The following is a 17,913-nucleotide window of genomic DNA, read 5'->3' as shown; positions in this document are numbered from 1 at the left end:
TATTTTGTCTCAGCAACAAGAAAAAAGTGACTAGCACAACACATGAATCACCCAATTTATAGTGTTTTGCTTCAGAAACCTAACCAAACTAAGATACTCCTTTTCTGCCTTTTCCTTCAATTTGCTTCACTTTTGGGGAAACATTGTACCGATCTTTTAAAAATCCCATGTAGTAAACAGTTTAACTTCATCCCGAAGTTCCAGCCTTTGCCCTTGGATTCTGAGGAATCAACTCTAAGTCTTTGGAGTGTTACACCTGATATGTTTTTGTTTTAATTTTCTGGGGAGATTGTAATAACCACATGTCCCTGTGACTCAGGGTGGGGGATTTGTATCACAGTATCCTGAAGGCCTGGAAACTGAGACCAGTCATAATGGGCTGTTAACCATGCCCATGTGTGTCCAGCTGACTCTGGACACTGGGGCTTTGCTGAGCTTCCCTGGTTAGCAGTATTCCACGTGTATAATGACAGGTCATTACCAAGAAGAGTCCACAGGGGCAGGACCATTGAAAGCTGTGTGATTGGAGCCCAGCTAGACTCTGCATTAGCTGTCTCTTCTCTTGATTTTAATCTGTATCCCTTCTCTCTGATTAACCCTAACCATGAGTGGCTTTCTGTAAATTCCATGAGTCCTTCTAGAGAAGTACTGATTTGATTGTGGTTTTGGGAAATCCCTGCACTTGTAAGTTAGTGTCATAAGTGAGGGAGTCTGGGAGGACTGTCCCCTCACTTAGCAACTGGCTAACCATAGCAGATTTTTTTCTGAAGCTTATAGAGTGTAAAAAGAGATACCATCAATTTCCTCTTTTTGTGATCTTACAGAATCACAGCAGTGCTCAATCGTCAGAGGTGGAGATTCCTGACAGAGGAACTAAGCCGTGGCTCTCGGATTTTCTGCAGAAGTGGTAATGTATTGCAAAGGTCTGTTACATTCACAGTCATTACACTATTCTTTTGGACACCCTCCACCTCTCCTGTTATTTAAGTAAGACTGTTCATAACTTCAACTATGCTGTTATACTCTCAGGAGGTAAGTTTTTGTAAATGAAGTGTGTCATCGCCTCTCTGTTGATCTCAGTGTCATGCCTCATGTCTCGATTCTGGCAGCAGTTTGTACCCTACTTCCAACATCCTAGCTTGGCTTTCTAAATACAATGTTCTAGCTCACAGACATTACCGTATCCGTTAACAAACAAAGTATATTGTTCAAGATTAGATGTCACCAACTCTACCTTCCTCCTCATTGGTGGATTGGGGGATGAGAAATGTGGGTTGTAGGCCAGGCAAAACATGAATGGGACGACCACAAAGAGGGGATCTGGTAGTTCGATGCATAAGAGGAATGTGCATGCTCAAAAGAAGGGAAAATTACAAGGCAAGGTTTGTGTAAGATGGAAACTTGCAAAATAAAAAAAGGTAAAACTGAGATGGAATAATGGAAGAGTTTAAGATTAGCTGGTATACATGATGAGTCCTTCATAAAAGTCAGTTCTGCCAGCAATGTCCAGAAGGTTACGAGTTCCCCATCCCTGCAGGAGTCCAAGTAAATCAGAATGGCCATGCAGATGGGATGCTATGGATATGATTTTTGTCTCTTCTAAGACTGGATTTTTCTGTACACTCACAAATCTTCAGAATCTGCACGCTCCTTGGTAAATTTCCACTATCTGTAGTTTTGTGTTCATTTGCCTAGTTTAGCCATGAAGTGACAAATGTCAGCTGACACAAGCTCAGAGCTGGTCACAGCTTGTTATGGGCTATAGTGGTAGCCAGGCGCGTGGCACACACTTGTAATCCCAGCACTAGGGAGGCTGAGGCAGGAGAATCGCTGTGAGTTCGAGACCAGCCTGAGCTATACAGGGAGTTCCATGTCTGTCTCAATGACATAGTGAGACCCTGTCTCAAACAAACAAACAAAAAAACAAAAAAACAAAAAAACAAGGGCTGTAGTGGAGAGTTCTCCAACATGCTTTCCATTCTTAGCATCAATTTGACATCACTTATGGCTTCATGTGTTAACATAGCCAGACTTCTAACTTCATAACACTGTGTTTTATATCAAAACCATCCTTAATTTCCACAAAACATCTTCCAAATGGCTTTGCAAATCTGTTTATATTAATTTGAACAGCTGCTAAACAACTAGAAAAACGTTAAGATTCTATTGATCTCTCCCTCTCTCTGAAAAATGCTTACATTTTAGGAATATAATGTAAGGATTTGCAATTGGTGTCATCTCTTGAATGTCATGAGAACAGAACCAGCGGCAGCAGACATCTCTGTGCGTGTCACCTCCCACATTGCCTGCCCCCACTAGCCTCCCTGACTCATCCCTGCCTTCATTTGGTCCAACGTACACACATACCTGTGTCAACAGAGGGCAGCAAGGAATCAGAGTAGCTGAGATGAGTTATGTTGGAGGCACCGTGGTCTGCCTGAAGGGACCAAGTGGCTTTTTTTTCCCTCCAGTGAGAGGAAGCTAGGACATCAGTACCAACAACGGAGGGCAAGAGGAGCCATGATCTGGACATGCTGCTCATCACCCTTACTGAAAACAGACCGGGGTCAGTCCTTTGGAAGTTATCTGAAGCTGTTTTAAATAAATGAATTAAAAGAATAGCAAATATTAGCAGAGACTTATTAGACCCTGTTACGTGTCATATGGGTTACCTCATTTATTATCTATAATCTTAATGACTAGGAACTACTCTTATCCCTATCGCTCAGATGAGGAAACTGAGGTACATAGTTTACAGTCAACCTGTGTATGATGGTTAATCTTTACTGTTAACTCAGTTGGACTGACAAACACCCGGGAAGTTAGCAAAGCACACTGCTGGATGTGCACCTGAGGGTGTTTTCGGAGGTGATTGGTATGTGACAGCAACCTGACGGGAAGTGGAGACTCACCTGGTGTTTAGATGGCACCATCCACTAGGGAAGGAGCCCAAATGGAACAACAGTGGAAGAAGGAGCAAGCAGTCCAGCGTGGGCTCTGCCTTTCTCACTGCTTCCTGGTTGCCATGAGGTGAACGGCTTTCCTTCACCACACCCTACCATAGTGATGTTCCTGCTGTGCCACAGCCCTAAAAGCAATGAATCCAGCTACCCATGGACTGAAACTTACTTCTGAAACTGTGAGCCCAAATAAGTGCTTCCTTCTTCAAGTTGTTTTGCTCAGGTATCTTGTCAGAGAGCTGGAAAAATGCTTAACCCATTAACCAAGGCCCAACAAGTAATAAGGAACAAAACCAGCACCCAAGTCTAGTCACTGGGGCTTAGGCATCTGAGTGCTTATCTATTCTCTGTGCTACACAACTAGCAGGAGGGAGGGAGGAGCAGGAAGTCAGTCAGGGAGGAGAGCTAAGGGCGGGGATAAACAGGAGGGCTGTGCGTGAGGAGGAGCACTTTGGACATTTTTTCGTCACTCCTGTCTTTTGCCCCATCTTCTCAAAGCAGTTTATTGAAGAGATCTCAGAGAAGGCTTATAGTTGTTTTCTCCTCCAGCCCAGTGTGAATTGATTATATATTAAAGCAAGAGAGATAGAAGTTAGACCTAGAGAAGAGCTGTGGTCTGAGATACTGGAGAGTAACACCATCAGGGAGAGATGCTAAAGTCAACCCTGCCTGAAGAGGCTGTGCTTCCCAGTCCTGTGGGGTCAGATTTGTGTAGGGCGAGGGCAAGTCCTGACAGTGCTGGTGTAGACTGAGGCCTTGAAGGCTCCTCTGCTCTCCTATTCTTTATCCTACTTGGTACATTTCAGAAGCTTCGACACTGAGCTAGGAGCAGCTCTGACATCTGTGTAAATTTCCAGATCTGGTGAGGCTTCCAGGAGCCCCGGGCAGGACAACCCTAAGAAGGTCATCTCTTCCACTGCTGCCTGGCAGTCTTCGCCATCACTACAGTGCTTGTCTTACAAGTTATAAAAAGTGTTTCCACTTCTACTCTACAGTTTAGCTCCCACAACAACTCATGAAGTAAGCAAGCCATTTCATTCCAGTTTTACAGATGAAGAAACTCCAAATCTTAGACACAAGGTGACTTGCAGTGACAGACGCTACGTTAGAATTTATCTGTGCTCTGAAAGCTGCCAGGCCCTTAACCATGTGGTCCTTACACTCTGTGTGGTCATTTTTTCTTTATGTCTCCCTCTAAACTGTGTTTTCGTCTGAAGACAGTCAAATATCTTTCAGCTGTGTTTTTAGCCTATCGCAGAGTGGGTGGCATCAGGCCTATTAATGCCAGATGAAGAGCAGTGAAGGTTCAGTCCATAGAGTCTGAGGTGGAATTTTTGGTTCTTGGTGTCAGCTGTGGGCCCTGTTGTGGATACAGAGAGATAGCTTTCCCTCACCCAAACGATATGCCAAATAGTAGAACTAGAAGCTAGAGCGGGGACCGAGAGAGACAGAGGGAGGCATGGAAATTGGAGGCACAAAAGAGAAAGAGATACGAGTGCTGTAATGAGTCTCCCACCTTGGCTCACTCGGGAGGGACCTGAAGCAATGCAGCAGTTTCAGGAAAGCCCGGCCACAGGCTCATAGCCAGCTGAGCGGTGTGGCACATGGTGATTAGCACAGCCCTGTCCTCTAAGTGCTCAGGAGAGGGGGCAAAGCCCAGGGAGAAAACCAAGGTGCTTCCAGCCTCAGGCCCGGCCCTACGGGTTGTACTGAGGAAATGGTGCTCTCGCTGGGTCTAGCTGGTTCCTGTAAAGTCCTCGGCACTGTTATTAATAGTGATGTACATTCTAAGGGATGTTCATCACTAGTATGAATATTTCAGCATGAGTTGGAAGGCGTATTCTACTCAAGAAGTCCAAAAATTCGGTTTATTTACATATGTATAAATTTTGAGTTTCTCGTGTTAGAGAGACCATGTGACATTTAAACCATGTGAAATAGAAGGCAGAGAAACAGGAAGTAGGGAAAAGTTCATACAATCCTCCAAATTTCTCTTCTGTTGTTTCAAAAATATTTCAGTAGATATGCTAATTTGTTTTGTGTATACTATTAGCTTCTCTTAGTTCATTGAAGAGAAAGTTTTGTGATATTATCTATTTTTTAACTTGTCCTCTGAGCAATATTTTGGCCATTCTTTAAGATTATGGCGCACAGTTTATTAACTATTGTTATTCTCAAATTATTTTGCTATTAAATTTTGTTTTATTTTTTATAGAAGAGTGCTTTTTATATTTTTTATTAATATCTACTTGCATTACATTTTAAAAATTGGCTAGTGATTAAAATGTGTTAGCGAGTAAGATATCTAAGTGCTCCTTTTTTTTTTTAGCTTGAAATTTGACATTTTCTATTGTTTTTTGAAGTCACGCTTACTTCTTCTGCAAAAGAAGATTTTAGATGATAATTGAGTACAAACTGAGATCCCCGAGGTGACCGTTGTGCTTCCGATGTGATCCTTTCTGTGTAACCTATTGCTCTGGCTTGAATGTATCCCCCAAAGTTCATGCACTGGAAGCAGAATTCTCAGAATAACAGTGCTGAAAGGTGAGCCCTTCACGAGGTGATTCATGGGTGGGATAATGTAGTAGGAACTTCCTTTCCAGCCTTCAGAGCTATGACAAGTAAACCTCTACTCTCGATAAATGACCGTGTTCTGGATATTCTAACAGCGCAAAATAGACTAAGATAATACTCTAAATATATGTGTGTTGAAAAACAGGTGTCTATTGAAATGCTATTTTTAAAACTTAAATGACTTGTAACAATACTACCAGGGCTTAAAATAAGCAACAACAGTTTCTTGCTTTCATATAATACAAATTCCCCTTTAAAAATACCCAGGCATTTTATTATTCTTTCTAAATTTTGTCTCATCCCCTAAGTTTCTGAAATTTCCTGCACGTTCTGCTCTCTATTACACTAATCTCACAGAAGATGGAGTCCTAAGACCCTGAGAAATCCCACCTTTTGATGCTCCAAATTTTATTCTCCAAGTATAAAGAAAGGAATGCTGCATATTATTTATAATCCCTCAATTTTTTTATTGCTCAGGACACTCATTCATTCAACAGATGTACTTCTATGTGCTAGGCACTGTTCTGGTTGGTGGAGATAGGGCAAAACGAAGCAAAATCCCTCTTTTATTTTAATGTTTCTTAGATTTCAGTGTGGTAGATCCCATGGAGAAAAGAGAAGGCAGCGGAAGGATAAAAAGTCCAGGCAGTCTTCCATTTTATAAGCTTACATATCACATGGTTTCTTCACAGAGGAGACTAGCAAGCCCTAACTGATAGGTGAGTAGATCTTAAAAAAGAGATAGCCATATGGATATGGGGAGTCGGAGGTGCTTGCTCTCCACCAGTGCAAAAGCTCTGAGAGAGGCATGCGATTGAGTATTCAAGAACAGTGAGATTGTTAGGGTGATAAGTGTGAAACAGGCCCAGGCAGAAAGTGGTAGTAGATGAAATTGGAATTGTAGCCAAGGGCTATCACGTAAGGTCTGAGGGACCTTGGGAAAGATTTCACATTTTAAGGCTGGGGATTTAGCTCAGTGGTGCCCTGCCTGCCTGGCAAGTACAAGGTCCTGAGTTTGATCCCTAGTAGGTACTTAAAAAAAAAAAAAGATTTCATATTTTATCTTAAGTGATATGAGAGACTGGTGACAGGAAGAGGAACAACGTGATCTGACATGTTGAAAGAACCCCTCTAGCAAGCTGTGAAGAATAGATTACAAGGTAGAAACAAGGAGATTAATTAGCTTGCTGTTGGGGTGGTGCAGGTGACAGATAGTAGTGTCAAGTAGTGAAAATGATGAGAAGTGATTCGGTTCTGGGCATTTGCCAAGGCAGAGTGTTTATACCTTTACAAAATTTAAGTATAGATAACAAAAGTTAAGGGTGTTACCTTAACAAAATACTTGAAATCATTAAGTTATAAAGTCAAAAACAGATTTTCTTTAGCTCATAGTTATTGAGGTTCTAGTCTAGTGGTGGCGAGCCCATGGCACATGTGCTGCGGCCAGCTGTTTGTTACTACTGAAAGCTCTAAAAGGTTTGCCATCACTATTGTAGTCTAATATTGGGTGGTTCCTTGCTTTAGGCTTCTGGTGAGGGCACCAGATGGCAATGGCAAGGAGCATGTGGTGGAGTAAAGTACTCACATCAAAAGCCAGGAAGAAAAGAGAGACAAGGAGACCAGTTCCACATTACCTTTGAGGACATCCTCCCAATGACTTAAAGATCTCTCATAAAGCCTCATCTAAAGGTACAGAGCACTTCATAATAGTGCCACGCTGGGGACTAAGCTTTCATGTGTGGACGTTTGTGGGACACTATCCTTTTTCAAACTGCAGAACAGAGTCAGTAGAATTTGCTGATTGGTGAAAATATGCATGAGAGAGTGGAGTTAATGTTCATTCATGTTTTCTCACCTGAAAAACTGCAGTGTATTGGCACAAGGAAGACAGATTGAAGAGGAGGTAGGAAACAAGAGTTTGATTTGGCATCTGTGAAGTTTTAGATGACCGTTAAACATCTAAATGATGGTGGCTGGATATTCCAGATGTTAATTCAGGAAAGAGACCATCAGAACAGGGAAAAAAAATTGAGTATGGCAAAGCAACAGACTGAATGTGAGACAACCAAAGAAATTGGGATAAAGAAAGTATTAAGTCTAAGGACCAAACCTAGAGACATGTCAATGTGTATAGATAGGAGGGAATTTATAGCAGCAATCGAAAGAGAACAAGAAGCCTTAGGAAAGAGACAATCAAGGATGAAGGACTTCCATGGGCCAAACTTTCTCAAGAAAGAGGGAATGATTAGCCAGTACATTGCAAATCTGCTAATACATTTTTATTTTACAAAGACAGTTTACCTTCTATTTCTGCATTGCTTTTTCAGTTTCACCCTCCACATTCTCTGATGGGGGAAATCTCAGAATTTTTCACTGATCTCATCCCACCTCATCCAGGCCCCTTCTCATTTCATAATAGTTTCTATCTACATCTTCCCAGAAACCTTGGTTTGGTCATTTGTAGGAACAAGGAAGAAGAGTGAAATTGTTATTTGTGAGATTAAACTATCTGCTTCGAACGCATCTTTAGGTCAGTTTCTAAAGAACTGCTCCTTCATTCTCATTCTGTTTGCAAAAAAAAAAAAAATTTAGGAATAAAAATCCAGCATTGTGAAACTGCTGTTTCTACCATTGCCCACTTCTAATAGCATGGTAAAAACTGGCCAATATGTTATAACATAAAGATCACTGAATTTGAACTTGTAGATTCCTCTGGGCTTCCTATATCATCATTTGAACATCTGTCTTTTCTTTTTTTAATTTACATTCATCTTTGTTACTTGTCTCATTGCTTCGGCCAGATATCAATTAATTAATGAATATTATCAGTGACTGGGGAAATTCTTGTTTGCTCTTGACTTTAATAGTATTGCTCCTAACAGTTAATTCAGCATTTAGTACAACGTCTGCTATACTTTTCTTACCATTTGAGAAGGGAGGTGCTGGGACTTGAACCCAGGGCTGCACACATGGTAGACAAGTGCTCTGCCGTTGAGCTATATCCTCTAGCCCCTACACATTTTTGAAACTTTGCGTGTATGTTGAATTTTATTGAGATTTGTATTGTAACTTCTAAGATGATTACATGTTGCTTTGCATTTAATCAATGTGATGAATTTTAGTTTGGGGATATAGATCAGTGGTAGAGTGTGTGCCTAGCATGCAGGGTTCTATCCCTAGTCCTCTCCCCAAAATGATGGATTACGCTGGTAAAATTTTACAGTATCGGCCTGTTCTCACATTCCTGGGGGGCTCTTGGGAGTGCCACAGAGCTCAGGGAATCACATTTATTGGGTTATTGTAAAGGGTATTACAAAAGATTCAGTGAATAGCCAAGCAAAGGGCAAGGTCCAGAAGGGTCCTGAGCACCATGTGGAGCTCAAGTGGGCCACCCTCTCACCTGTGAATGTGATCACCAATCCAACGCTCTCTGAATTTCATATTTTAGGAAATTTTATGGAGACCTTACAATATAAGCGTACTTAATTATTTCTTGTCTCCAGCCTTTCTCCCCTCCACAGGATGGGAGATTAGGCTGCAAGTTTAAAGCTTTCACACATGACTTGGTCTTTCAGATCACAAGCTCCCATCCCGAAACTACCCAGGAACTCATCAAGAGTCATCGCATCAAAACAAAAGATGCTTTTATTACCTTGGAAATTACAAGTGTTTTAGGAGTTCTATACTGAAACCGCACACAAAATCCAAATTTCTCTTATCATGCAGTGTGCATATTTGTTAATTCTTATTTCTAACAAATGAATCCCTTTGTCATGGAATTTCTCTTTTGTTCTAAAGTTAACTTTATCTGCTATTTATGGAATTGCTCCAGACTTCTATCTAGTGGCTGAATAGTATAATTTTGTTCATCTGTTTACTTTTAGCCCATCTATACCTTTAAAGTTCACCTCTTGTTAATGAGACAGTTCAATCTTAGTTTTTCTTTTTATCCATTTTAATAGTCTTTGCCTTTCAATTGGAGTGTTTGGTCTGCTTACACTTAGTATAGTTATTGATGTGGTTAGGTTTAGGGCTACCATTTTACTGTATTTTACATTTGATTGTTCTCTTTTTTAAATTTTTTTTGTTGTTGTTTGTTTTGGTACCAGGGCTCGGGTCCTTGTGCTTGCCAGTCAGGTAGCAGAACAACTGAACTAAATCCCCAGCCCTTTCTTATTCTCTTTTTTGGTTTCATCATTTTTCCTTTCTTCCTTTTGAGAAGTTATTATTTTTAGAATGTTTTTAGAATTCTATTTTGTGACTTTGCTGACCTTTTAACTATTTATATTTCAATTATTTTCTTAGTATTTTCTCCTTATTGGCCATTTGGATATCCTTTGCTGTGATATATTTGAGTCTATTGACCATTGAGTTATCTGCCTAATGTTTTTTAAAAATTTGTAGGACTTTTTTATATTCTAGATTTAAGACCCTCTTGCGATATGAGTTATGATTATCTTCTCCCACTCTATGACTCAATTTTCATTCTCATAATGGTTTATTTTGGTGAAGTATGCTGTAAGATACTCTTAGCCTTTAATTTATCATCTCTGAAATAGGGCATACAATTAATATCTCTCTCACAAGATTGTTATGAAGAATGAATTAATGAGTGCATTCATGGATCTTGACATTTAGCAAAGTTCAATAAATATTCTCCCCAGTGCCACCCTTTTGTCCCCTGCCTAACTTTCTATTTTCTCTGTTTCTATGTCTCTGAGAAGTCATGTTGCATAACAGAAAAGGCAGACCATACTACCACAATCAGCTCTTAGCCTGTCTATGAATCTATTTGAAATAAAAATTAAAACTCCAATTTTAAGATTCTGTTCCTTCTTTAGTGTAGTAAGCATGACATGTTCTCACGTGTCAGCTGCAATAACCTGGTTTACTTAAACCCCAGTTGGGAAAGCAATGTGAGAAAAAGTGGTTTCATTTTAGTGGCTGACACCCAGAGAACGATATGGCTGCTTCCCCAACACGACTCATGCTAATCTCTCTCCTCTGCCAGCTGACAGGTGAGTCTAGCCAGACCTTTTCCATTCTGCTAGCTGCCTTCTTGATCCTGAGATATAGCTCTGGGCTCCTGGGTCCACTCTGGGCCTGGCTCAACTCAGAAGGCTCTGCCTCCTCAGTTAGCCCTGCTCCTTAAAAAAAACCAAAACGATCTCTGGTCCTTGTGCAAGAAGAAACTATAGAGGGAGGGAAAAGGAAGCTCTAGGGACCATCTTCCTTTCTGACTGGCCCAGGAAAGAAGAGCTACTGGGTATGAGAAGGCTTATGTTCTGCCATGAATTAGATGGGGATTGTCAAAGCTCTCCTGGAGCTCAGTCTTTATCTTCCAGCCTCCTTCCCTTTGAAGGCAACTTCAAAGCAAAATCATATGGGTGTGAATTTATTTATTTATAAATAGATTTTATTTAAATGCCTTTTATGTTTTACTGATTATGCATAACAATTCTATTGATATAAGGAGTCATTTGAAGTTTTCTCTCTAAATGCAAAAAGTCCAATCACTCTTTATTCAGAAAACGAATTCTTCCTATGGGCATGGTATGTTCAATCACATAGAGGTCTGAAGAATTTTGTGTACCTGCTATGATATGATAGTCCTTGAAGATTTTCCTGACTTCAGTGTTCTCAGAAAGAACCAAGAGCCCCCTAGGTGAGAAATATCTGTCCTATCATCAAACTCAAGGACTTAGCAGAGCTATTCATTATGTGCACCCCACGTCTATCTAAAATGACTTGTCAAAGCCACACAGGCAATAAGCACTCCCCAGGCTTTTCTCCCTTCACTCGGCCTCACTGAGCAGTCTACATTTGCAGACTCACCACTCCCTGAATTCATCAGAAGTTTACATTGTTAAGAAACACTTGAATCTGCCAAGCCTGAGGCGCATGCTTCTAAACCAAGCGTTCGGGAAGGCTGAGGCAGGAAGGTTATAGGTCTGAGCCTAAACTAGGCAGTGTAGCAATTTAACAAGACCCTGTTTCAAAATTAAGAAGGAGAAAGAGAATGAGAAACAAAGGAGAAGGAGAAGGAGAAGAAGAGCAGCACCTGGTCCTTTGCAGGTGGTCTTGAAATAGGCTTATTTTAGAAGTCTCTGAACTGAAACGATGACCAGAAATAGAACTCAAAGGTGAGGAGGGGAAGGAGATGCTGGGGCTTTAAAAACTCCCAGGTGTCCATGTGAAATGCGAACTTTGTAAAAGGAGGTACAAACATTAAACTCTGCCATAGGGACCTCTTCTGCCCTGCTCAGGGAGGCTGTGAACAGTCAGAGAACCCCGCTATGACTGAAAGCAGTCAGAGATTGTCCTAGAGCGGGGATGGTGAACCCGTGGCAGGCACGTTATTTGTCTTTCTTTCAAAATAAAAGATATTAATGTATGAGCTGTTTTTCTTAAACTAAAATCTCAGGATTCAAGATTAATTGCAGTGTTAGCACTGTGTAATAATTAAGTGGGTTCGGGGTTGGAATTTGGGCACCTGTCTCTAAAAGGTTCACCATTACTGCCCTGGAGCCTCCAGCAAGCAGGGTGGTAGAAGGAGTGCAGATCCTGGACAGGGATATCCTGGGTTTGATTAGTAGCTGTGTTACTGTGTGCAAATTATGTGTCCTCTGAGCCTTATTTAATCTTCTCAAGTGCATAACAGGCAAGGGAATTTAACTTGGCAGAATTATTGTGATGTTTTAAATGAGATATAAAATGCAAAGTAATTTTAATAGTAATCAGCATTTACGCTCCTACTCCGTCCAAGGTATTTTTCATACCATCTCCTTATAAGTCTATAAGACAGGCATCATTATCCCTATTTTACATGTCAAGAAACTTAGGCTCAGAGAGATCAGGTTTCATGGGCAAGACAGAGCCACTGAGAGGCATAGCAGACCCAGGACTTTGGTCAAGGTAGGAGGATGACATGTTGGATGCCAGCCTGGTCAGCTTAGTGAATTAATGAGATCCTGTCTCACAAATAAAAAGGGTGCAGGATGAGATGTACCTTACTGCAAAGATCCTGGGTTCAACCTCCAGCAACAAACAAACAACAGCTAAATAAATGGTATGGCAGAGATTGAGTTTCCAAAGCTGGTGTTCCCATCACACCAAACACTGTGCTTGACAGCAGAAAAATACTCACTAAATATAAACATATATTTGAGCACAGAGAGTCAGGTGAGATTTCTACCTTCTCCAAGTATACAAGCCCAAGTTAGGCAGTGGAAGGACCAAAGAGAATATGTGGCACTGTTTTGGGGATGTGGCTACATGGCAAGAAGTTACTCTGCCCAAGGTCAGAGGAGTTCGGGAGCAGTTTTCACAGCCTCAGATGTCTCATCTGGAGAATAGGCACAATAGTCTGTTTCTGACATGTTTTGTGCTGATTATTGTTTCAGTCATTTTGAAGGAAATAAAAACAAAACAGAAAAAGGGAACAAAGGGATATTGCAGAGAACCAGGAAAAAAACGAGGATGAGGTGGTGGGAGATGGGTGTGGGCAGCGTGCTGAGGAGCTCAAATGTCAACTGGCAGGTAAGGGCTGGGCCAGTGGAAATGGTGTGTGGTGAACTGGGAGATTTGCAAGTTCCCATTCTGTACACATCCCACCCAGTATTGATTTATAAGGTCCTTTTCAGGGGAAATTCGTAAAGGAGAAGTCAGCTACAGAGCAGTAGATTCTAGACTTCTTTTTAAAACAAACTTTACAAACAGGTAAATAACTACATAGAGAACTGATGCCTCTCTGATGTTGGGAAAGTTCCATAACCTCTGGCCATCAACCCCTCTTCTATGTTGCCTCCCATAGGCCTCTTCCTAAGCTTCCCAGAAATAAATGGAAATGTTCAGACTCCCAGGGTAGCTAGGGCACACTTCAGGAAAGCTTTGCTGACTTGGAGCATGTCACCCTAACCCTCTGATCACTGGCTTCATCACCTGTGAAATGAACTTGGACTGAGTAGTCCCAAGCTTCCTCACAGCCCTGAGATGTTCTAATTCTTGGTTTCCATGAGGAGAGAGCCACAAAATATTTGCGCTTTCTTGGCCTTCTGACATGGGACACCAAGGGTTCGGAGAGGTAGTCAGGGACTGGGATGACAAGCAGGAGGTGGATGTTAAAGTCCCCTCCCCTGAGGTCTTCCTCCTGGATCACCATCCCTCAGTTCTGGCTGCACCGGCCATGTACTTTTGATAATTTGGCTTCTGATCTCCACTAGCTCTTGAGCCTTTGGGGTAACATGAGAAGGAGAGAAAGTGACAACCAAGAAAAAATGGGGAGATGATAAAAGAGGGGAACTCTTGTCTCATCTTCTAAAGGGGGCATCTCAGAGCTGATGCTCCTGATGCTAAAATCGTGAGTCTTTGCCAGCCCAGAAGCCAGAAACTTCCCTACTTCAGCCCTCCAAAGGCAGGTTGGCCAGGGGATGCTCACTGTTACCTTAAACTTGTGCAGAAAAGAGACCGAAAGGTGCTTTGGCTGAGCTCCCTCTCTCACTTTTAACCACCCTTGCAGAAATGAGACCCAAAAATGGGAAGGGTCATCCACGAAGACAGCACCCCCTAACCTCAGCCCCAGCCTCACCCTTGTCAGGGTGCTGTGCTTTTTTCCAAATGCTTTCAGTTCCCTGCACACACTTCCACATTATGTGATCCTTGGAAAATTAACTAACGTTCAGAAAAGTGAAACCCAAAGTGGTTAGCAGTCAAGGACCATAAATAAGCTTCTGAAACAGAGGAACCATCTATCCTGCTTCTAGAACTGCTTTGTTCACGGCTGCGGGAAAGTCACTCATCCCGAGTGTCCTCATTTGTAAAGTGGGGCTTCACCTCTGTCTCCTGAAGTTGTTCTGAAGATTGAGAAAGTCAGTGCCTGTGCAACTTGTTTATAAACTGCAGAGTGATACCAAGTGTTTACTGCTGGAGATCTGATTAGGGAGGAACCAGGACGGAACTCAGGAACCAGGAGTCTCCTGACTCCAAGCTGATGCCTTTCTTACACTGCTCCATGTCGGAGGGTTCGTGGAGCAGGGGCCATTCCCACCCCTCTTTGGGCAGGAACCCATGACTTCACTGCCACATGATCCGGTACCTAATCCCTGTGGACCACTCATTAGGTAAATCACCATCAGTGGATGTGCACAGTCACCACCTAGGTGGATATTTGTTTCTGGAGATTTTAAAGTAAAATGAAGGAATTTAAGTGATGCGATAAAAAAAAAAAAAAACAGTATGTGTTTACACATTCTTCAAAAATGTTTACAGTAAAAGTATTACCATGAGTCCTTAAAATACTTACCCTTGCGTTGAACATACTGTGCTTGCCACTTCCTGAAGCAGTTCCGTGAGTCCTCTTTCTTGTCTTTTAGTGTAACACTTTTATAGTGTTAGTGTATGTACCAAGCTTGGTATCTCACAACATAGAGGAATGAAGGTGCAAACCAAAGGAGGTTAGGAGAGATTTTATTGGAAATAAGAACAAGATTTTTTCTTGGGGTCTTCCTGGGTTTTTAGTAGGGGTTCTGAGTAGGTAGCCGCTGAGGCTCTTTGTCAAGGGTATTTTATACAGTAAAATCACAACTTGGGTGGCTATGGGTCAAACTACAATCAACCTATAGGATTACAAATGTAAGTCACTACTCTAATAGTGAGCCAATAGGGAACTGAGGCATATAGCGAGGATATACTGGTGAGTGTCATTAACCTCAGCTTATCTATAACTTCCAACACGGAAAGTGGCAAGCACTCAAAAGGGATGGAAGTATGGGTCTGGATGTTCTGGACACCCACATATGCATCTGAGGCATTAGTCAGGCTCCCTGAACCAGGTGGTGCCAATGACGGTATAATCTCAGGCTGCTCTTTATATACTTAGGGAGGCTTGCAGGCCTGGCTATCACATCTCCATCTTAAAGCCTAGCTATCTAGTCTCTATCTTGAGGCCTAGCTGTCTTCAAATTCACCTCCAGCAGCAATTTGGACATATCCAGTCTTCTGAACTAAGTCCCTCGAAGGCCTAATCCCTCTCTGACTGTCTATCTCACTTAGCTGTCTATAATAATAGCTGCCATGATATCCTGAATCGATTCAAAACGTTTACCTTTCATAGTCATTATGTTTTGGGGGAAGAGCCAGAAGTTGCAGGCTGACAGATCTGGTGAAAAAGATGCACTGTAATGTTTTTATGAGCCTGCCTTTCTGTTGGGCGGCACTCCACAGGAGTATTCACCATATTATGTATCATATCTCATAAATCCTCACAAAAGAGGATTTCCAGAACTGCTTCAGAGAAATGCTTCCAGAACTGCAAGAATGTTGGCATAAGTGTGTTTGAAGTGAGGGGAAGTGTTTGCAGAGGATTGGTAGCAATATGTCTTTTACTGTAATAATTTTTAAAAGAATTTAAATAATCATCACATTTTTATTCACCTCTTGTATGTGGTGAATTTCCAGGGGATAGGTATGAAGAAGAGTTAGAGACATCTCCAGGAAAGGACACTGAACCAGGCTTTGTGGGTGTTGTGTAAGATTTATCCTACACAGAAAGAGAGGAGAATAAAGTACAAAAGTCATGAAGTGGAAAGTGAACTGAGGGTGTGGAAGGGAGGAAGCCCTGGCAGCTTCTCTGGTGGCAGCAAGTGGCTCGCAGTCGTAGGATCGTTTCTTTCTACACCATTATATCACCGTGTTGGCCTAAAGTCCTGGGCTCCTCTCACATGTGAGCGTGCTCATTTATATGACACCTGAAGTGACCGCCGTGCCAGAGAAGGGCTCTCACTTGGGCTGTGCGCTGTCATTCTTACCCAAACTGCTTTGCTGCAATAAAATGAGAAAAAGGTGAAATGGATGCAGTGGGGGCAAATTCCATCATTCACTGCTCTAACTTGGGCGGAAGGGAGACTCTCTGAGGGTGGCGGATGAGTTTCACAGGGCCCAGTCCTCCTAAGGCTTTAAGCAAGTGTTGGCAGTCACTCATTCTCTGGCGTCTTCCAGCCCCACAGCTATGTTAAACCCTCCCTTTGTGCATCCTCAAAGCACCCGTTACTTCCCTTTTTATATATATATTTTTTTCTGGTACTGGGAATCGAACTCAGGACCTTGCACTTAGGAGGTAGACATGGTGCCACTGAGATAAATCCCCAGCCCTTATTTCCCTTTTTATAACACTTATAGATAGTTATTTAATGACTGTCTCTCAACTTCATGAGTGCAAGGATCATGAGTGTCTTGCTCCCCAGCTATGTCTTTGGACTTTAAACTGTGCCTATCATAAATATACAACTAAATAAGTTCTGATGAAAGAGAGAATGAGACAAGAGCGACCTGCCTAGATGTGGCAAAAGGCTGTAGAATCACAGTGCAGGTAGCAAAGCCAGCACAGAAAGGGGAACTCAACTTTGGCCTTGGAGAGGTGAAAAGCTTGTTTCTGGATTTCTTTTCCTAGTCATCTGGAAAGAAGAAACAAAACAAGTTAGGACTCATCAAACCTGGTGCTTATTCTCTGATCCAAATTTAGAAAATGGCAGGGAGCCGTTTCTTCTCTCATTATTCCTCCTTCCATCCCGATGATACACGTCAGATAGAACAATATGCTGCATCTAGCTTGTGTCAGCAGTTCTCAGTGTGTCATCTTCCAATTTCATTCTACCTAACAAGGAATAATGAATGTGGGACATTTTCTCCTATTCCCACACAACTCTCCTCTTGTGGTTTTTACCCCAAGAAAATAACAGCCGATGTGAAAGAAAAAAAGAGGGATTGCTTCTTGCTTGCAAGTATGCACATTAAAGCCACATTTTTTTTTTTTTGCTCTTGTCACCTAAACACCCATGACAGTTTGGATGTGGTTTGTCTACGGAAGGTGTGTATGGTAGGAAGTCTGTCCTCACTGCGGTTGGTGGTGTAGATGTGGCGGAAACTTTAAGAGGTGGGCCTGGTGGAAGGTCTCATGTCATGAGGCCACTATCCTTAGAACAAATTAATACTGCTGTCTAAAACCTAATGTGAAAATAAAATTATTTGAAGGTTACCCAACCCTAGGAATCAAACCCACACGAATACTTAATCTTGCCTTGCCTTCGAAATACACATCTTTTCCATCTCTGTTGTTGAAGTGGAAGAGTGAATGGATTAATTGATTAAGAATTCAAAATGAGTTTGATTTTGTCTAAAACATTTACAGGGACTATTTTCACACCCCTTGAAGTAGTTACAGAGAAGGCAGTTCAAAAGCATCCTGACCTTAACATTAGGGTGGTAAGGAGAGCAGCTTTTTGAAAAATCACATTATTTAACCAGATAATTTGATAAGACTTGAAAGATCTAATATATAATATATATATATATATATATATATATATATTTATACACACACACA

General features: G+C 41.7%; 1 protein-coding gene across 4 annotated transcripts in view; it reads left to right on the top strand.

Annotated features, from left to right (window-relative positions):
• Positions 1–10,474: 10,474 nt before the first annotated feature.
• The window catches only part of Slamf7 (SLAM family member 7), a 17,658-nt gene continuing 10,219 nt past the window's right edge, over positions 10,475–17,913 (top strand). For all 4 annotated transcript variants that reach the window (XM_010616646.2, XM_010616645.2, XM_010616649.2 and 1 more), the window contains exon 1: positions 10,475–10,552. In XM_010616646.2, the coding sequence (XP_010614948.1) occupies positions 10,498–10,552 (55 nt within the window). In that variant the 5' untranslated portion in view covers positions 10,475–10,497. The remainder of the gene's footprint in view (positions 10,553–17,913) is intronic.

Source organism: Fukomys damarensis, unplaced genomic scaffold (assembly GCF_012274545.1).
Source record: "Fukomys damarensis isolate Sample0158 unplaced genomic scaffold, DMR_v1.0_HiC HiC_scaffold_19, whole genome shotgun sequence".
NCBI lineage: Eukaryota > Metazoa > Chordata > Mammalia > Rodentia > Bathyergidae > Fukomys > Fukomys damarensis.
The sequence above is the reverse complement of the archived record's forward strand: the minus strand, read 5'-3'. Positions and strand labels throughout refer to the sequence as shown.